Source organism: Schistocerca cancellata, chromosome 2 (genome assembly GCF_023864275.1).
Source record: "Schistocerca cancellata isolate TAMUIC-IGC-003103 chromosome 2, iqSchCanc2.1, whole genome shotgun sequence".
NCBI classification, from domain to species: Eukaryota; Metazoa; Arthropoda; class Insecta; order Orthoptera; family Acrididae; genus Schistocerca; species Schistocerca cancellata.
Window position 1 is genome coordinate 463,271,389 of NC_064627.1, and position 22,721 is coordinate 463,294,109.

Here is a 22,721-nt window from a genome sequence, read left to right on the forward strand (position 1 = left end):
ATACCTGATATGGGTGCCGCACTGACACTTGGAGTAAGTTTGCAAGCCACCTCCTTCATGGATGAATTACTTTTCCTAAAGATTATTCCATTGAATCTACCTGCATCTGCATTTCTTAAAAAAATGTTGTGGTCCTTCCACTGTTTTCCCTCCAGATCCATATTCCTGGATATTTTAGGACTGTGACCGTTTCCAGCCATCGGTCAACAATGTAGTCAAATGCTAAATGATCTTTTGGTCAGTTTATGTTCAATGCATTACATTTACTATTGTTGAGGGTGAGGTGCCATTCCCTGTAGCAAATAGTAATCCATTGTGCATCACTAACATTTTCTTACTAACAAATTCCCTATATATTAATTATCAATGGCAAATAGCCTCTTGGAGATTTTAATGTAATTCAGCAGGTCATTATGTATTATTAAGATTGATTGATTGTAACACTTTTTTGGAGTACACTCAAAATTTTTCTCATTTGACTATTTCTCCACCTTTAGAATGATCTATCGTGTTTTGTTTGCTGGGAAACTTTTGATTCAGTCAAAAAGTTGGTGCAGTAACCTGTAAACTCATGTTTTGATTGCTTGACAAGAGTGAGAATTGTGTATAATTCCTTTCAGGACACAGTCTTAACTGCTGTTTCCAGAATTCATGGTGGTTTTTTGGGGGGTGATTCTGGTCCTCTAAAAACATTGTAATATGGGAACATAACTGTGTCCAGAAGCGCAATATAACTGCTAAGTTTCTCACCACTATTCCTTGTTCACTTGCTAAGAAACTAATTTTTTTTATTGTTGCATTATTTCAGAAAGTGAAGCATCAAGGTCTCTTAATCAAGACTATATAATGCCATTCATTAACCATAAAAAGTCACGCCATGATATCAGCTTGGATGTGGATACAGAGCTATTCAGGAAATTAGTGGATTGCCGTGATACATGGACACCTGGACGATCCACACATGAAAAATGGATTACAAATCTTGTTTGCAGTATTTTGCAAACTTTTGATGCTGAGAAAAACTTTTTACCGCATTTAATACCTGTCTGCAGAGTAAAGGTTAGTATCTCACCAACAATACATACATTTTGAAACAGTTTTCACTCTGTTACCAAGGAGTAAAAAATAATTGTAAGAAATGCAGTTCTAACTTACATACATGGAATTTGGCTGTACTCTGAACACAAGCCACATACTATTTGGTCACTGCTTCAGTTAGTAAGCACTTCCTATGTCCCTTGAAGCTGTTAGGATATGTGTGTGAGATATGAATTAATAAAAGATATTTTTGAGTATTCTAACGATTCCTAGCGTCTGAAATCCTGTATGATAACCTTAGATCTCAAATCAAACAATGGACAATCCAGGATGGACTGTAACAATGTTATGAAAAGGAAAGTTGCTACTCACCATATAGTGGAGGTGTTGAGTCACGGATAGGCACAACAAAAAGACTGCCACAAAAAAGCTTTCGGCCAGTGAGGTCCTCGTCAAAAATAGACGACGACGACAAGACACACACACACACACACACACACACACACACACACACACACACACACACACACACACACCGCATCTCCGTTACTTGGTGAGTAGCAGCTTTGCTTTTGTCTATCAGTGTTTATGAAATAGTTTGTGCTGATGCTCTTACTTTATTAACTGAAACAGTATGGATTGGCAGACCACACAACACACACACACACACACACACACACACACACACACACACACACACACACTTACACGTTTTCTAGATACTTACTTAGCTATTTATAGTTGAGATGTAGTATGAGATACAAGATGTGTGTGTGTGGGGGGGGTGAGGTGGGGGGGGGGGGGGTAGCCACACTTGCACCCACAAGTGTGGGCGGGGCGTGTCCACTCCTGCTACTATCCACCTTAAAAATAATATGTCATCAAATTACACATGCTAGTAATGTGAGGCACTCATGTAAGTGACATTGCTGTTGATTGTCATTGTCAATGTTACATGGGATATCATTGCTGCTTATGTCATTACTCCTTTAACAATAATGCTGTTGGCCTGTACATTAACAATGAATTGTTCTGTCATGTCAATAGTTACTTCTCTTGCAATTTACAAACATGAATGTAACAAGAGAAGTACTCAACTTACTTTATATTTCAGTTACACTAGCCATTATGAATTTAACTACTGTCTTTAGCAAGTATTGTTTCATTTTACTGCAAATTTTATTCCATTTAAATAGGACTGTAGTAAAGAGGTAATCCAAGAACTGATTGCTCATAGACAGCAATGGTAGAATCAGTTTTGACTGTTTCGATTTTTCCTTGTTGGTTTTAATAAGAGAGAACAGTTCTGATTTTCTTATCTCCTCATAAAACAAATTATATTTTTTGCAAAAGCCAGTTTATTATTTCAACATGTTGAAAATAAAAGGCAGTTGACAAATTAATTGAAATGTTCAACAATTATGGAAATTCCTGGATGCAATAATATGTAAAATAAGGGAAAGGCAACTATTCACCTATATGACTGATGTGTAGTGCACAGAAGCATTCTAGAGAAAACAGTATTCACACTAGCTTTCGATCTCTTGCTCTTTCTGTGTGAAAAATACACACATTCACACAGTCCGATGGCTGCAGTGAAATTAGGGAATTTGTGGTTGTGTGTGTGTGTGTGTGTGTGTGTGTGTGTGTGTGTGTGTGTGTGTGTGTGTGTCCTTTTGCTATTGAAAGAGCAAGAATTTGAAAGTTAGTGTGAATACTGTGTTCTGCAGCAAGTTCCTACACACTGCACATCTGTCTGCTATGGGCAAGTGGTTTGCTTCCCCTTATTTTACATATAACTTAAATGTTCTAAGTATGATCACAATATTTAATCGGAGATGAGACGCCTGCTAAACCCGCAGGGCAGAACAGGTGATTAAGATTCTGGAAAGGGTCGAACAAGGTGTTGGTCAGGTTCCCTCAAAATTGTAATTTAATAACACTTTTAAACCAAAACTGCACATAGCTGAACTTTTAGAACTATGAGTTTCAAAAAGACCATTATTTCACAGCTGAGGGCCTCCAAACAAGACATCTTACAAGTCAGCCAAATAAAAATGCAGTTAAAATAGCAAATAAAATAATTAAAATATATATGGTATCACATCTAGCCTGGAGAGCCTCAAGGTAAAAGTAGATAGAACAAACACATGCAAGGTGCACTACAAGCGGCTGAGGGCCACAATTAAATTTTAAAGTATTAAAATATATTGCCATAATCTTTAAAGGCAGAAAGCCGCAATGTTTTTGCTTAATGGATAATTTCAAGAATAAGGTTTTAAGCAGCTTAAGGACCACAATTGATGCTCCAAAATTCAAAAATACATGAAGTCCAGTAAAAACAAGAATCTTTAAATCATTGCCTTTGATAGCCTATAAACAGACAATTAAACACAGGTGAGAAGGACAATAAAGAAAACGCCACTCAGAAGCCTCCAGGGAGGTCGGTCTGTTCTCGTTCACTTACTTGAGACAGGTGGTGAGCCCAACTACACTTGATCCGTCGGAACCCAACCAGGGGACAGCCATGGACCGACTGACTTACTTGCCACTAATCAGTACATGAGAACTCAAACACAAAAGGTTACGAATGTGATTATCCACAATGAAATACGTATTAGCTGTCAAAACTACACACCATGTTGGACAGCGACAACAGGTGAGGAAAGGACACTGCCTGAAATTACGTTAGTGGCCAGTTCAGGCAATTGGAACACTAACGGTCACAAGGCAGAAAATTCTGTTGGTACACTTGAGTTTGAAGTACGGTGATATAGTTAACTTCACCCAAAAGGAACACTGCCTGAATTTACGTCAGTGGCCAGGACAGGTAACGACAACAGTAACGGCCACAAGGCAGAAAATTCCGCTGGTGCACTCAAATTGTAGTCAACCTATAGTTAATTGCACTGCATGGCGGCTAAATTTCAGCAATAGAAACACTTTGTGTTACTCACAGAAAACCTCCCCAACATTGAATCACTGAAATGAACCACACAACATGGACGGATGCGGCTTGGGTAGCTGAAACCACTACTCCATTTTCACATCCTGTTTTGGTGAACCACAAAGCTCGTAGCGATCAGACAGCTGCACACACCCTTCGACACTGCGCAAGGACCAGCAGTGGACCCAGCAGACTGCACTGCGCGGAGATACCTTCCCTGGTCTTGTTTCTTTCACAATTTACGACGCACATTAGATATCCTGCTGGGATCTCTACAGCAGTACCAGACGAGTTTGGAAAAACAAATGAGTTACGAAATGACGTCTAATTCACGATACTGCCGCTAGGAGACTAGTAAACAGCAATGGCTGACAATGGAAGACTGATGACACATCAACGATCGGAAATTGTGTTACTTTTTCATGAAGCAAAAAGCCTTGTTGTGACTCAGAGGCGTTTTCGACAACAGTTTAGCACACGATGGGTCCCTTGCAAGAAGACCATCCACAGGATGTATGATAAATTTGTACAGGAAGGAACAGTATTGGAAGCGAAGCGACCTCGGCCTAAGCCTATTTGTTCACCAGAGAGTATTGAAACGGTATGAGTTGCTGTACAGAGAAGTCCTGGGAAATCGTGTAGAAAGGCAGCATTGCAACTGGGAATATCCAGACGCTCCAGTCAACGCATTCTTAAAAGTGACCTCCATATGTACCCATACAAGATGACCTGTGCACAGAAGCTCACTGAAGAACACAATCAGCAGAGACTATTGTTTGCTCAATGGGCAGAGGCTAGGGAAGAAACTCTCAACAATGTTTGGTTTTCAGGCGAGGTGCATTTTCATTTAGACGGTGTGTTTAACAAACAAAATGTACGCTTTTGGGCCACTGAAAACCCACAAGTGCTTCATGAACAACAACATTATGCTCAGAGGATTACAGCGTGGGCAGCAATTTCCAGTCACGGACTTATTGGATCCTTTTTCTTTGAAGAAACTGTGAACAGCGAGTGTTATTTGAGCATGCTTTGCAATAGCTTCATTCCACAGCTTCTTGCTACTGCCTTGCCCTTCAACGTGCAGTGGTTCATGCAAGATGGAGCAAGGCCACATACTGCAAACACTGTGTTGGAGTTTTTACACGAGCATTTCGACATGCGGATCATTTCACTCAGGTTTCCAGGTCGCGTCATTTACGGACAAAATTGCCCCCCAATAGTCCAGACCTCAATCCATGTGACTTTTTTCTTTGGGGGTACCTACAGGAAAAAATATTCCCGAAACATCCATGTGATTTAATGGAGCTCAGAAGACGTATTCTTCAAGCTTGCAGTGCAATTACGGAAGACATGTGCCGTAGGGTAATCATTAACTTAAGTGTTTGTTTGAAGGAAGTTAAGAAATGAAATGGTGGACATATTGAGCATGTGCTGAGTTAGAACAAATCTCCTTCGACGGCTCTTCATTGTAGTATATGTTCCTTTCAGATTGTATTGACAATAAAGTTTATATTCAAAAACAAAATGGTAACACATTTCATGCGCCACCCTGTATAGTTGCAAACTATGTAGGACAGCTAATACAATGGCAGTTGAGAGTTTCTTAAACATCGTTAAGGAACAAGAGAGGCTGGATGTTTATAGTGCCGATAACATAGACAGCAAATACAATTCTTTCCTTAACACCTTTCGCATGCTCTTTAAGAGTTGCTTTCCATTAGAACATTCTAAAGGGGGTACTAGCAGTAAAAGGCAGCCTGGGTGGCTGGCTAGTGGGATAAGGATATCATGTAGAACAAAGTGGGAATTATATCAAAATGTTTGAAGTAGTCGCAATCAAGCTATAGTAGCCCTTTACAAACAGTATTGCAAGGTGTTCAAAAATGTTGTTAGGATGGCAAAGAGTTTGTGGTATGCAAATAGAATAGATAATTCACAGGGTAAAATTAAAACCATATGGTCAGTTCTGAAGGAAACAGTATTAAACAGTATTTAACAGTCACTTTCTGAGCATTGTTGGTGAATTAAATAAAAACTTAGTTTCTACAAGGAATCATATAACTCCCCTGGAAAATGCCTTTTCGAGATTGACGTCTGAAATACTCCTCTTTGATCATGGGAAGACGGAGTCAATAATTAAATCACTGAAGACTAAGGACTCTCATGGATATGAAGGAGTGCCTAGCAAGATATTAAAGTACTGTGGTACCCTGTACTTAGCCATATTTTTTCCTTTTAGAATTGTCAGTTTCGTGAACGATTAAAGTACTCAGTAGTAAAGCCGCTTTATAAAAAGGGAGATAATGTAGACAATTTTAGACCTATTTCTATGTCATCAGTGTTTGCTAAAGTTATTGAAAAGGCTGTGTGTAAGGATAATCGATCATTTTATATCACATAATTTGCTATCAAATGGACAGTTTGGCTTTGAAGTCATTTAACAACTGAAAATGCTATATTCTCTTTTCTCTGTGAGGTACTGGGTGGGTTAAACAAATGATTTCGAATTCTAGGCATATTTTTTGATTCAACTAAGGTATTTGTTTGTGTTGATTACAAAATATTGCTCCAGGAGTTGGACCATTACGGAATTTGGGGAGTAGCTCACACTTGGTTCACCACAACAAACGGCAAAAGGTCATTATTCATATTGTTGAGACTGGCTCTGATGTGGGATCTGATTGGGGTACAGTCAAATGGGGGTGCCCCAGGGATCAGTGTTGGGATCAGTCCTGTTCTTTAATTATATAAATGATATGCCCTCTAGTATTACAGGTAACTCTAAAATATTTCTGTTTGCTGATGACACTAGTTTGGTAGTAAAGGATGTTGTTTGCAACACTGGCTCTGTTTCAAATACTGCAGTTTATGATATAAGTTCATGGCGTGTAGAAAATAAACTAATGCTAAACCACAGTGGTTTCTTACACACAATTCAACAAAACCTGACATTTTAATTTAACAGAATGGACATATGACTAGTGAAACTGGACAGTTCAAATTTCTAGGTCTTCAGATAGATAGTAAACTGCCATGGAAAGCCCTCATTCAGGATATTGTTCAAAGACTTAATGCTGCCATTTTTACTTTTCAAATGGTATCTGAAGTAAGTGATTTTCTTTCATTTATGTCATATGGTATTATATTTTGGGGTAACTCTTCCCATTCTAAAAAGATATTTTTGGCTCAGAAGAATGAGCAGTTCAGGTAATAAGTGGTGTAAGTTCGGTGTAAGTTCGGTGTAAGTTCGCGAACCTCTTGTCGACCCCTCTTCATTGGTCTGGGTATTTTGATGTTGGCCTCTCAATACATATATTCTTTATTGTCGTTTCTCGTTGACAGTATCAGCTTAATCCCAAGAATTAGCAGCTTTCACTCAGTTAATACTCAGCAGAAATCCAATTTGCATTTGGATCGAATTTCATTAACTCTTGTGCAGAAAGGTGTGCAGTATATATACTGCTGCATCCATTTCCAATAAGTTACCACAAGAATACAAATATGTTAGCAGTAATCCACGCGCTTTCAAATCGAAACTGAAGAGTTTCCTCATGGGTCAATCCTTCTATTCTGTTGAGGAGTTCCATGAAAAATTAAGTCGATTCTTTTGTTATATTGTTGATTACGTTTACTGAAACTTATGGCTTGGCTTTTTTAGGGTTCATAAACATTTTACTTTGTCTGTTATTTCTTTTAAGTTGTACTTTCATGTACTGACATGTTCCATGACCTTGGAGATTTGCTCCTCAATTTGGTCCTATGGAACTAGATGTGTAAATAAATAAGTAAAGTGTTATTAACATACGTAATAGACCTCCCAGTGTTACTGTACTTCTCAATAACACCAAAATATTGTTGCCAGTCTTGGTGAATGTGTTAACGATTTCCCGTTTTTTCCATTTTTCTTCAACAATGTCTCGAATCCCTGATAATCTTTCACCAAACACAGCTGCCTTCTCAAAAAGCTATTTGTTTTTCAGTCAGGAAGCACGTTCTCAGTATTGGGTCTTGCTATTCATATTGTGGAAATAACATATTGTTCAACGAATGATACATATATCAGAACCATAAGTTTCCATAACAGTTTCTTCTTGGAACATTTTGTATTTATAAATGACCCATCTTTTTTGTCAACTCAGTGGCCCACCTCACTGTGTAAAACGAGGTATGCTCATATATATACATAGCATCAGAAACACATCTTTCAGCATTTTTCAGAATAATAGGATGGCTTACATTATCTTTGTACTTCATGAAAATATATACATAATTTATTTAATGTTTTCAGGTCAGAGAAAGACGTGTACTGTGGAAATGGGTTACTGCATGTCTGAGCCAGCTCCTTCCCCCACCACACACAACCAGCACATGTCTACTTCCTATGCTGACACCATAACTCATGTTGCATCTTGCGAGGTACAGCTTCACAAGGTACCAAACTCTTCCATTGTCCCATCCCTGCTGTCAGTTGTAAACCACCACAGCTTCCTCTTTCTGCTGTATGTTGTAAACCTACATTATTCTGCTATATATAGTGCCAAAATGATAACACGTCACTTGGCAGCAATTTTTACTGTGTGACATTTCAAGCTGGCTGCTATGGCCGAGCGGTTCTAGGCGCTTCAGTCCCGAACCGCACTGCTGCTACGGTTGCAGGTTCAAATCCTGCCTTGGGCATGGAGTGTATGATGTCCTTAGGTTAGTTAGGTTTAAGTAGTTCTAAGTCTAGGGGACTGATGACCTCAGATGTTAAGTCCCATAGTTCTTGGAGCCATTTGAACCATTTTTTGACATTACAAGCTTCCTTTTCTTTGAAGCTTTTAGCAGCAGTGTTCCTGAAGTAAGACTGAACCTGTTGGGGTACATGAAGATGTCTTAGGAGGTACACCAAAGTTTAAAATAAGCATTGTACATATTCATTTAATTATGTACTAAATAGAATAATTTTTCTTTCATTGTTTAAATCAATTTAATGTATTGCTTTGAATTACGTTGTTTCAGTTTCAATTAACACATAACTACTGAAGTTTATGTATTGTTGGTGGTACAAAGTTCAGCGTAAAAGTTCACATAGGGGTACAGAAGAAGAGAAAGAACACTGGAATGTTTTAGCAACTGTTTGCATTCCACTTTACTTAGAAGGTGTGATGATGCCCATTAATTAAAAACTCTATCTAACCCTGTCAGGTTGCACGTATGCCCCATGCACTCCACATGAGCCTCCTGCTGCTGCCAGGAGCACAGCTGATGTGAGGAGGTGGTGCAGCCACCGGTATCCTCCGGCTACTGTGGGTCTGTAAGGCATCAGCGGCCAGGCCACATCCTCATTCTGGCTGCGCTCCTGGCAGCAGCAAGAGGGAGCTTCCGGCAGTGGGCACCACACATTCGAAATGAAGTGAAATCACTCAAACTCGGGGACTGTGTGAAAACATATATAAAACAAATGCAACCATCAAAGACTTCTGTCAATCATTTCTCAGATTGTGGAAAACACTCAAATCCAGATAGTGAGCAAAACATACACAATTATATAACTGATGTGGCTGCAGAAACTAGTTTCAGTCAGTTTTTCCATTCTATTGAAAAAATCAACTGAACAAAAAAACAATCAACTGACTAATTGCTTGCTAAAACCAGTTGGTTGCCCCATCACCAGAAGTACAATTCTTCTAATGGTTTGGAGAGGCACAGCTGATTTCATGTTGTGAGAAGCTATTGGGTGTGAGTTCAGGTCACAGCTAGTAGTGATTGATGGGACTCAGGCACAGCTGTACATCACGGACATCCTGCATCCTCATGTATTACCTCTCATGTGACAATATTGTGATGCCAATTTTTAACAGGACAATGTGCGTCCACATGTCATATTTCTGTGTGAACTGTCTGCATGACTCTCGTGTCCAGAAAGTTCCCCATATCTGTTCCTATTAGAAAATGTGTGGGACTTGCTTGTATGTCAGCTCCATCCCAGTGCAGGATATTGAGGACCAACTACAACAGCTGTGAGCCGGCATACCTCAGGAGGGGATACAATGGCTTTATGACATTCTTCCCAACCACATCATTGCAAGCTGCCTGGCCAGAGGGAGTGCAGCATCATACTGATAAGGGAGCCCTTACTGCCATTTGTAAATTTTACTCTATTTTGTAATCTCTGAAGTGACATCTCATACCCTCTCAACCCTTCAAGTTTCATTTTGTTTGCTTCTTTCTTTCTTTCTGGGTGCTTCCTTTTTTGTCAGCTGGTGAATTTTAAATGAGGTATATGCTTTCCAGTCATATCTCTTTTTTCCCCTTTGTTCAGCAGATGACGACTTCCATACAGACTGACATCTGCTGTGGCATTCTGCAGATGGAAGCACAGAAAAAGGCCCCTGTGTGTATGTCTGTAAATGACTTTGGTAATTGTGTTCCAATGGGCAACGGTTTATATAAACCGATAAATACAGTACCCAGAATCAATTGCACATGAGAACTTTGTAATAATGTATGTATCTGAAGAGATTCGGCTTGATACACTTAAGAAAGGCAGTATGGGGCTCAATAAATAAGTAAATGAATAAAAGTGTACCCGCAAATGAAAATCTTGAGAAATCACAGCCACTCAATTTCTAGCTATGAAGAATTTCTTAAGTTGTGATTATAATATGTGATAGTGATACTTCCTGGTGGTTCATTAATTATATATTTGCTGTTTATTGCAGGTGTCCTTATGTGAAGCAGTGCTCCCGTACCTATTAGATTTGGTACTTGCAGGCAAGGAAAAAGTATGCAGCTCTATTGTCATACACCACTTACAGCATTTCTTCAAAGAGCACTTCCAAAAGCACTTGCATTCAGTTAAGAAGTTAAATACACTGTCGGAAATGAGAACAGATAGTAAGTCAACTGTTAATTGTCTCATCATACGAGCTTACGAACTCCTAACAACCTATTTTAGGATAAAAAAATTAAAATAACTGCAGATCTCCCTCCTTCCCGTCTCTCATTCGTGCAAAGGAAATAATTTATATGTTCAGTGCATGCAGTTAATGACTCAAATATAAATGATTTGTGTGAAGTAGCATGTAGAAGCTTTAGGATTAAAGGACATCATTCACTGAAAAGCAGAAGTGTCAAGTCATTGAAAGGCACACACAAAAGAAGGAAAACTTGCTAGCTTTCAACTTGCCAAAAGATAAGCTAGAATGCACACACCCCTATTTGGTGCTGACTAGACAGACGGTGCCACTGCTGTTTTGCAGCAGGTGGGCTGGCTATGATGGGGTTATTGTAGGGCAGGGTGGGTAGAGGGAAGTGGGAGATCAGATGTAAGGAGAGCACTGGGTATGTGTGGCTAATGGCTTGAAGGGGTGCAGCCTGTTTGCCGGCTAGAAGTGTAAGAGGGAGGGGTGGCAGTTATACTTGTGGCTGGTGTTAAGTAGCACACGCTGAAGGCTATGTGAGGACATGAAACGGGAGAGGGGGGAGGAGAGTAGTGGGAGTGGGGAGTGTGTGAAAGAATGAAGGGACATGCTGAAGGCTACATGAGGACATGAATGGTGGCACGGGGGAGAGGGGAGGGGGGGGGGCTGTTGACAGATGGAGGAAGGGGAAACTGTTGGGTATGGAGGGTGCGGGGACAGTGGGTTATCTGAGATTGAGGCCAGATGATTATGGGAGCGGAGTATGTGTTGTAACAATAACTCCCATCTGCGTAGTTCAAAGAATCTGTTGATGGAGTGAAGGATCCATATGGCTCAAGTAGTAAAGCAGCCACTGAAACAGAGCATGTTGTGGTCAGCTGTATGTTGTGCCACAGGGTGGTCAACTTTGTTCTAGAAAATAGTTTGGCAACGGCCATTCATCCTGGTGGACAGCTGGTTGATAGTCATACCAACTTACAAGGCTGTGCAGTGTTTGCGGCAGAGTTTGTATATGACATGGCTGCTTTCACAAGTGGCTTGGCCTCTGAAGGGGTAGGATAAGCCTGTGACAGGACTGGAGTAGGAGGTGCTGGGTAGGCAGATTTGGCAAGTCTTGCACCCTGGCCCGTCACAGGGATATGATCCCTGTTGCAAGGAGTTAGGAGTGGGAGTGGCATTGAAATGGACTAGAATTTTGTGTAGGTTGGTGGGCAGTGGAACACCACTTTAGGAGGGGGGGAGGACCTCAGGTAGGATGTCTCTCATTTCATTGCAAGAGGAGAAAATCATAAATGCAAGTACAATAAGATAAAACTACATTCCTTTGCAATGCATAATATATAAATATTTTTACAAGGGTGAGTCAAATGAAAACCTTACATATTTTTTAAAAATATTGTTTATTGTGCAGAAGTTGTACAAAGCTGTATCACTTTTCAACATAACCTCCCCCACGCTCAATGCAAGTCCTCCAGCACTTACAAAGTGCATAAATTCCTTTAGAAAAAATTCTTTTGGTAGTCCGCGCAACCACTCGTGCACCGCGTGGCATACCTCATCAGGACGGGGAACTTCTTTTCTCACATTGCATCTTTGAGTGGTCCAAACATATGGAAATCACTTGGGGCAATGTCTGGTGAGTATGGTGGTTGAGGAAGATACTCAAAATGCAGGTCGGTGATTGTTGCAACTGTTATACGGGCATTGTGGGGCCTTGCATTGTAATGTTGCAAAAGGACACCTGCTGACAGCAGTCCGCGTCGCTTTGATTTGATTGCAGGCCGCAGATGATTTTTTAGAAGATCTGTGTATGATGCATTGGTGACAGTGGTCTCTATAGGCATGTAATGCTCTGAAATAATGCATTTTTTGTCCCAAATGAGAGTCAGCATAACCTTCCCTGCTGATGGTTCTGTTCGTAACTTCTTTGGGTTTGGTGATGAGGAATGGCGCCATTCCTTGCCCTCTCGCTCTGTTTCCGGTTGGTGGAAGTTAAACCAGGTTTCGTCCCCAGTAACAATTCTTGCAAGGAAGCCATCTCCTTCTCGTTCAAAGCGTGGAAGAAGTCCTTCACAAGTGTCAACACGTTGTTCTCTCATTTCAGGAGTCAGCTGCTGTGGTACCCATCTTGCAGACACTTTGTGAAACTGGAGCACATCATGCACAATGTGGTGTGCTTACCCATGACTAATCTGTTAACATGCTGCAATGTCATTCAGTGTCACCTGGCGGTTTTCCTTCACTATGGCTTCGACTGCTGCAATGTTCTGTTGAGTCACAACTCATTGTGCCTGTCATGGACGAGGAGCATCTTCCACTGAAGTCACACCATTTGCGAACTTCCTACTCCATTCGTAGACTTGCTGCTGTGACAGACATGCATCACTGTACTGAACCTTCATTCATCGATGAATTTCAATAGGTTTCACAGCTTCACTACGCAAAAACCGAATAACAGAACGCTGTTCTTCCCTGGTGCAAGTCGCAAGTGGGGCGGCCATCTTTATACTGATACTGTGACAGTATGTGTGCATCTACACTATGCTGCCACCTACAGGCCATTCTGCACGCTTTTTGTAGCACTAGCACGCCTACCAACTTACAACGTAACGGCACGAAATTTCGGTATTTCCCAAGTGTTTATAAATAATTGTTAGTATGAAATGTTTGAAGTGAAGTGATATGTGAAAGATGGTGCAGGGGTGCTGTGCAGATTTTGTGATAGTTTCATTGGAGGAAATACTGAAATACAGAAAATAGTCAAGTAATCGACTCTGCTCTGATATTTTTGATTCTGCACATTGAACAAAGTCACAGCGAAACAGGAGAGGAAGATTAAGAAAGATCTTAACGCTGCAGTGGACAATGCTGGGGAGGATGGTAAGCATGTGAAGAAAGGCAAAGAAAAGTGGGACATTAGTCAGAGCAGAAAAAAAAACGGTATCTTGACAGTTTTGTCACTGATTTGGGGAGGAGGGAGAGGGACATTCATGTGACCTGGGTGCTTTCATTAGGATATCAGTCAAGCTGCTTTCAGTAGGATATAAGTCATTTCACAGAAAGTAGAAAATTCCCACTGATAGATTCAAGCTGTGGAAAAAATGTCAGTTAGCTGTTGCAGGAAGTATTACAGGGATCTTTGATTTTGTGTTCTCCGATTTTATGTTTTTCATAATTATACGCCGTAAATTCATAGTCTCTGTGAAAAACTCATAAGGGCAATGCTGAAAATTCCCAGATTTTACATTTCTTCCTAGTAAGCGTTACCTCGCTTTGAAGTTCTTACTCAGCGTCTCACTTGACTTCATCCTGTTTTCTTCCTATTGACTTTTAATGTGACTAAACGAGTTGTAAGTGGCACACAAGACAGATGGTTTGCACAATAGGTGGTCGTGAAATTAAGGGAATATTTTAGGCTGTTGTGGAGAGAGGTAACGAAGGAGTAAATGGTGAATAAAGCACAATCGGTGTTGCCAACACAACTTGTGGGAATGGAAGAATAAGACAGTCGATGCAAAGTGTTCCAGACCGAGCCAGTACATGATGAAGCGGCTCAATCACCACCTTTTCTTGTGCCATTTATAACTCAATCTTACCTTTTTTCATGAATTTCCGATGTTCTGCATACAGCATCAGTATCAATTGTCAACATTTTAAATTCAAACTGAGTCTTGAAGAGTATTCTTGGTCATAACCGAGGAAACGCTGCCTATTTCCGGCTAGTGAACTCTCTTTGGCTGGTGACTCATTAAGTCACCCAACAGTCAGTGCAGCCACCACACCGCACTAACACACATAAAATGAGGTCATATACTGGATATGAGGAGAGGGAGTGCAGATAGGGGTGAAAGCATTTTGTGAAGTTCTGATAATATATTTTTCGTGCAGATGATGTGCTATGAGAGATATGTCACATGGAAATAGAACAAGGGTTTTGTGATAGCTTTCATGTTCAAATCTGACACAATAAAACTGCAACAACTACATACACTCCTCATGTATATACTTTCACCACACACAGTAGATTGTAAAGATTGGCAACAGCGGTAGAGGGCATGAAGTAAAACTGTAGCACCAGAGATTTCTTTCAGATTTACATTTTACACAGTGTACAGAAATTCACTGAGCAGACTTCTAATAAAGGTTGTAACGTCAACTAGGGAAGTAAACTCATTATTTCGTGTCTGTGTTTCTCTCATCAAGCCTAAAATAACACTTTAACAGTGATGAGCATATGAAGTGTGGCTTGTAAGAAAAGCATTAAAAAATAACAGCAATAGTGACAAAGTTTGTCATTAAGCAGATGTCTGCATTTATGCTTATGGCTTAACCACCTAGCTGCTGTGATGTTTTTGCTTTAAATCAACATGTTCATCAATTTTTGCTTTTTTCTGGGTGAGCACAAAGGATGATATCTCAAAAACATGTGTTTTGAAGTATAATTTGTGGTTGTAACATGTTAGAAAATAGATCGATTACCTTGTCCCAGATACCAATTTCAATTTTTTGATGACTTTTCACTTTGTGTTACACATTTGTGATTTTTGAAGAACTGATGGAATTCATTACCACAAATTATTGTATAAACATTGTATTGTACATTTAATTTCCTTCATTTACAGAGTGCAGAGGATTGCAATTTTTAATCATATATGCCAATGACATGTGTTTTTGCTTGTATTTTGGGGGTTTTAACATTTTCCTCAATTCTGCATTTTTCTCAGTTTTGTGGTTTTTTTAAAGTTTGAACCACATAAGAACGTAAAGTAGGGGTTTGACTGTAAGTTCCAGATGTCAGGTCACAGACATTTCAGGCAAAAAGCACAAATCAGCCCGGTGGAAGAGGACTTCAAAACTCAGTGTAAGAATTTTTCACATGAGGATCTTATTGTGCTAGTTGGTGGGAGAGTGCTACAATGCTGAGAATAGACTGGTAACAATTGTTACAACAGTGAATCATACAAATGCTGGCTTTGTTTCTGTTTTAAGGAATTATGTTTGACCCTAGTTGGACATTATAGGAGTTGGATCAGTATGGAGTGACTGAGATTGTCATTTACTGGGACTGACGTAACATTAGTTGCTGTTGACATTACTATCAGGTGGAATGTTGCTTGCTATGGCATAAATCATTAAAAGGAAGAGGGTGGGAAGTATACTAGGGTGACAGCAGAATACTTGATGGAGGAGTCTGCTGATCAAGATAGTACCTCTGTAGTCTCTGGGTTGAATACAGCTCCTTTCTATGCTAAAATCATAGTTCAAATTGTTAATATTAAAGGAGGTTAATATAATTGAAAATTTAAAGTTTGAAACTTGCTAGTATAAAATGAGTTAGTTTCTTACGTGAAATTATTATAGTGCTAAAAGTAAAAATTATGAATTTTGCTTTTGTTTAAATGAACTGTGGCCTTCAAATCATATGGATAAGTCTTTCAGATCTCAGGTTATCCACTGAAATAATAATTTCTTTATTTATTTTATTTTACTTGTCCAGGACTTAGATATACAAAATAATTAAAATGCAACATGATAAATAAAAGTACTATACAGTAATACAAGATACTGACAGTAATAACAAAATATTGCAAGACATTTATGGTTTTCCATTAAATTGACCTCAGCTCCAGAATCCTGTGGTTTTGATGGCCTTGCCACTTGCTACATAAAGATCTTCTGTAGTGCAAGGATCAGGCAGGTAGACCAGGAGATGTGCATCATGTAGATTGCCACACTGACATAATTCCTCCTCATTGCCCTCATTGGTGTAGCCTCAATTCCTGAGGCTGACCTTGTGCCTTGATACTCCTGTCCTCAGTCGGTCTAGAGCTTTCCATGTCACATATGGCAGATGAAAGCCTATGGCAGGTTCGTCTTTGATGCTCTTCCTGTAGCTCTGTTTGACATGTTCCGGGTGCTGATGGAAGTGGTGATGTTGTGTGCATGAAGCTCCTTCTTGACCTTAGCCTTGACCTTTCTGCTTCATGTCTGAACAGGTGGTGCCTGGGGTTGATTTCCTGCTTGTTTTTTCTCAATACTTGCAGCTGTTCTTCTGCAGATGTCAGGTGGCACTATACCCATTATTTGATAGATTTTGATGACAGGAGTTAATCCTAAGTGACCAGTCACAATGTGTCCAATCTCATTCAGTGCCTTATCCACCTGTTTAGCTTGTGTGGATTTGCGCCAGACTGTGCTGCATATTCTGCTGCAGAGAAGCATAGTGCCAGGGCAGATGTATGGAGTACATTAGGCTGTGATCCCCAGGTGGTGGAAGGAAGTTTATGTATGATGTTGCTCTGAGCAGATATTTTCAGCCTGGGTTCTTGACAACGATCTTTGAATATGAGATTACTGTCCAACTTAACTGTCAGTTATTTTGGAGAATCATAGTGGCATACTTGTTATTCTCTCCACGTAATACTTAACTTCCTCCTGGCTTACTGGTTTCTCAGATGAAAGGCACAGACCTGCATCTTTTTGGCATTTGGCTTCAGGTGGTTATCATCATAATACTTGCCGATACCCTCGAGGGCTGCTGTCAGTTTCGTCTCCACTCCTCCAAAGATTTTGCCTTGAACTGCAGTTGCTGTGTCATCTGCATAAGTAAATATCCTTGTTTGAGGGTTGATTGGTTGGTCATTAATGTAGTTGATGTACAGCATTGGTGCCAGTACACAGCCTGGAGGGAGACCATTCTTCAAGGTCCCGCATCGGGTCTTCCTGTTACTCAGACGGACAAAAAACCTCTGGTTTTGCAGCAAACACTGGATGACTTATGTTAGGTGGTAGTCTTTTGAAACTGAATATAACTTTATAATCAATTTCTTGTGGTTGACAGTATCATGTACTGCTGAAAGATTTCATGCTTGAAATATGGAATATGAATCAATCAGGTAGGCTGGACAGTGTTAGGAGGAACCCTAGCAGCAGATCCTTCCACCACCAAGAGTAAGATCAAGAAATAAGAATGCTGAATTCAGGTGAACGTAGCTTAAAAAATTAATATTATAAGGATTTACTGTGATAAGCATTTTGAAGCTAAACTGATGTAAATTTGTGAAAAACTGACAGTAAATGTCATTAATATAGAGGCCTAATGCTGCTAATTTTGAGTAACTAGATGCATTATTAAGTCTCATGAACTCTGAATGGATTGAAATATTAACTAGAAGTGATTCCAATTTAAATGGTGTAGACCATACAGATGTAGAACACCATTAAAACAGTTGTCATTTCATGTATTATAACTCCCCTACTCTAGCTATAATTGAGAATGTATATTTAAGTGCTCCCTCGCTGTCATAGGGTACAGTCTTGAGCCACAGCTTCTGAGTTACATTCATCATGGTGCTTAAAACAACAAAGCTGGGAAAATCAACATGACAATGAGAGGCGTAGCAATTTTGGAACTTATGTATAGACACAAATCCAAAAAGACTGCACATAACATATGACATATACCAAAAAAATGAGTGTCATTTTTAAAGTAAGAACCAGTTGGTAATGGAGTAAGAGAAACTTTATTTACGAATGTAACTTGAATCACAAACGACAATGTCCAATGTTTTTCACTTTTCACCATAGTTGCATGAACATTTAAAATTTGTCAAGTCATGGCACCAGCTTTTGGACTGCAGCATCAAAGAACTTTCCTCCTGACTGTTAAACCAGTTAGTAACTGTTCCTTTCAACATGTCATCATTTTCCAAGTGCTTTCCATCAAGAAATCCCTCCAGTTTTGGAAACAGATGGTAGTCTGATGACGCTAAGTCAGGGCTGTGTGGGGTATCATTCAGTAATTCCCAATGAAACTTGTCCAGTTGTGTCTTCGTTCTTGCTGCAGTGTGAGGCCAAATATTTTTGTGAAGCAGGATGATGCTGCAAGAGAACAGTCCCTGCCAGCAATTTTGAATAGTGCACCTAAGCTTTTTTAATGTTTCACTTGGCAAAAAGCGTATCAGAAGAATGCCTTTGCAGTCCGTGTTTAATGTCTCTTGTATTTCATGGTTTTTTTCAGGGAGTTTGAATGATGCCACTCACTGGATGTTTGAATGATGCCATTCACTGCATTGACATTTATTCTCTGAAGTGTAGTGCGAAATCCACGTTTCATCACTGGTCAGTGTGACCCAAGAACTCGTCACTATTTTTATGATGGCGCCCCAAACTGGACAAAAAATATGCCACTCACTTTGTTTTGTGTTGTTCTGCCAACATTTTTGGCACCAATCTCACACACATTTTTTGTTGCGAAGTTTGTCAGTAACAGTAGCATAAACTACTCATCTTGAAACTTGCGGAATTTCTGAGGCAGCTTGTCAATAGTAAAATGCCTGTTTTGGCGAATAGCCTCATCAACTTTTTGTGTCAAGTCTTCATTCATGACAGTAGGCCGTCCAGATTGTTCTTCATCATGAACAATTTTCTTTCCTTCATTAAATAGCCTACACCATTTACACACGTTTTCATCATTCATTACACCTGCATCATAAACTTCAACAAGCTGCCAGTGAATTTCAGCAGGACACACTTGTTTTGCATTTAAAAACTGATTGACATGGCAATAAACGAAGCAGTATAACTGTACAACCAACACCAGCAGAGACGTGAAATGTAATGGTGACGTAGTGAGAAGCTAGCCGAGAGTGGCTTACTGTGAATAGATGTTGCGTGGCAGGATGCCTGGACGCAGCACGCTATCGGTTCGTACTTTAAAAATGACCCTAGTAGTATATCCTTCAATTTAGGCAAAATCTATTTTAAAAACTATTAACATAAAAAATTAACCTGTTGTAGTAGATTAAAACTATCGAAGCCCTTAGTACAAATGACATCAGAATACCATCTAAAACTAAGAGAAGACTCACTTGACATTAAATCGTTGTTGTTGTGGTCTTTAGTCCAGAGACTGTTTTGTTGCAGCTCTCCATATTACTCTATCCTGTGCAAGCTTCATCATCTCCAAGTACCTACTTCAACCCACATCTTTCCAAATCTGCTTAGTGTATTCATGTCTTGGTCTCCCTCTATGATTTTTACCCTCCACGCTGCCCTCCAATACTAAATTGACAACCCAATGATGCCTCGGAACATGTCCTAAATGATTACAGGGTTAAACTGCACAAAAAATTATTGTAAAATCCTAGGCAAGGTCATCATAGCATTGAACTACATGTTCCTCAAAGAACAAAATGAGATAAGAACTTTGCAAAACATAGTAAACAGTAATATAAAAGTAGCCCATGTTAGTATGAAGGAAATGCAGTGAAATTACAGAAATGAAGACCAGAAAAACTACAGTGGAAAATACATTTATGGAAGATGTTGAAAATGACCCCTGCAACATCAATCACAATTGTGCATGTCTAATCATATTCAGATAAACCTGGTGCGAAGTTCGGATATCGATGGCAGTAACATCACAACTAATGTTGTCTTTCAGTGTGTGGATTTGTTTCATGGACCTTGCTCTTCAAGTGGCCTCATAGGAAAAGAATCACATGTTGTTACATCCGGCAAACATGGTGGTTGGTAAGTGTTTGCTGAGAGTTCGTTCCTCATTCAACATGGACTTGTTCCATGGATCCCTTATGCATGTGACATGTTGCCCATCTTGTTGGAAGAAGCAGTATTGCATTTCCTATTCAGTGAGTTGAGCGCAAAATGTATCAAAAATTTCCATATATGCACCCATGTTGAGGGTCGAGTCAAAAAATATCAGTCCAGCGATCTGCTACACCACACCAAACACCGATTTTTTTCATCATGGAGTGCTGACATGCAGTGTTCTAGTGCCCATTGCCCAGTATCTCACATTCTGTGAATTCACATGACTGGAAAGATGAAGCCATGCTTCATCGCTCGTGATGTAATGGAAAGGATCTAACAGACCATTGTTGATGTTATTCAAAAGCCACATGCACTAATCTACACATTTCTGACTGCTGCACAACCATCACACGGTATGGCTTCAAATTAATCTGCTGGCAACTCCTCCTACTTATATGCACCTGTTGGGCCAATTTATGTGTAGATTTGTTTGGACCTTGAATAATTCTTCAGCGCATGTCTGCAAAAAGTTACGGTGTGTGAACTGAAGGAATTCTTTGTCATTTTAAATTTTGCACAGATCTGTAGGTGCACCAGTTTTTATACAGACTATGTATTGTTCTCTGGTGGTACTCTTCTGTCTGGACACTTTACCCTGAAAATTTTGCAAGTTTCCTTAATCAAATATACACTCCTGGAAATGGAAAAAAGAGCACATTGACACCGGTGTGTCAGACCCACCATACTTGCTCCGGACACTGCGAGAGGGCTGTACAAGCAATGATCACACGCACGGCACAGCGGACACACCAGGAACCGCGGTGTTGGCCGTCGAATGGCGCTAGCTGCGCAGCATTTGTGCACCGCCGCCGTCAGTGTCAGCCAGTTTGCCGTGGCATACGGAGCTCCATCGCAGTCTTTAACACTGGTAGCATGCCGCGACAGCGTGGACGTGAACCGTATGTGCAGTTGACGGACTTTGAGCGAGGGCGTATAGTGGGCATGCGGGAGGCCGGGTGGACGTACCGCCGAATTGCTCAACACGTGGGGCGTGAGGTCTCCACAGTACATCGATGTTGTCGCCAGTGGTCGGCGGAAGGTGCACGTGCCCGTCGACCTGGGACCGGACCGCAGCGACGCACGGATGCACGCCAAGACCGTAGGATCCTACGCAGTGCCGTAGGGGACCGCACCGCCACTTCCCAGCAAATTAGGGACACTGTTGCTCCTGGGGTATCGGCGAGGACCATTCGCAACCATCACCATGAAGCTGGGCTACGGTCCTGCACACAGTTAGGCCGTCTTCCGCTCACGCCCCAACATCGTGTAGCCCGCCTCCAGTGGTGTCGCGACAGGCGTGAATGGAGGGACGAATGGAGACATGTCGTCTTCAGCGATGAGAGTCGCTTCTGCCTTGGTGCCAATGATGGTCGTATGCGTGTTTGGCGCCGTGCAGGTGAGCGCCACAATCAGGACTGCATACGACCGAGGCACACAGGGCCAACACCCGGCATCATGGTGTGGGGAGCGATCTCCTACACTGGCCGTACACCACTGGTGATCGTCGAGGGGACACTGAATAGTGCACGGTACATCCAAACCGTCATCGAACCCATCGTTCTACCATTCCTAGACCGGCAATGGAACTTGCTGTTCCAACAGGACAATGCACGTCCGCATGTATCCCGTGCCACCCAACGTGCTCTAGAAGGTGTAAGTCAACTACCCTGGCCAGCAAGATCTCCGGATCTGTCCCCCATTGAGCATGTTTGGGACTGGATGAAGCGTCGTCTCACGTGGTCTGCACGTCCAGCACGAACGCTGGTCCAACTGAGGCGCCAGGTGGAAATGGCATGGCAAGCCGTTCCACAGGACTACATCCAGCATCTCTACGATCGTCTCCATGGGAGAATAGCAGCCTGCATTGCTGTGAAAGGTGGATATACACTGTACTAGTGCCGACATTGTGCATGCTCTGTTGTCTGTGTCTATGTGCCTGTGGTTCTGTCAGTGTGATCATGTGATGTATCTGACCCCAGGAATGTGTCAATAAAGTTTCCCCTTCCTGGGACAATGAATTCACGGTGTTCTTATTTCAATTTCCAGGAGTGTATTTTAACATATGCTTCCTCAATTTCAATTCTTTCTTCTATCATAAAAGTTATTTTGCAAACCACAAATAGAAATGTGTAACATAGCTGATGAAGTGAACTGAAATGCTGACAAAAGAATGCTAACAGTTGATAAAACTGTCCATTGTTGTAGCTGTTTACTCAATT

General features: G+C 40.7%; 1 protein-coding gene across 1 annotated transcript in view; it reads left to right on the forward strand.

The window, feature by feature from the left end:
* Positions 1-22,721, forward strand: part of LOC126161971 (serine-protein kinase ATM) — a 481,619-nt gene that overhangs the window by 304,769 nt on the left and 154,129 nt on the right. The window contains exons 28-29 of the mRNA XM_049918161.1: positions 809-1,059; positions 10,690-10,864. Coding sequence (XP_049774118.1) covers positions 809-1,059; positions 10,690-10,864 — 426 coding nt within the window. The remainder of the gene's footprint in view (positions 1-808; positions 1,060-10,689; positions 10,865-22,721) is intronic.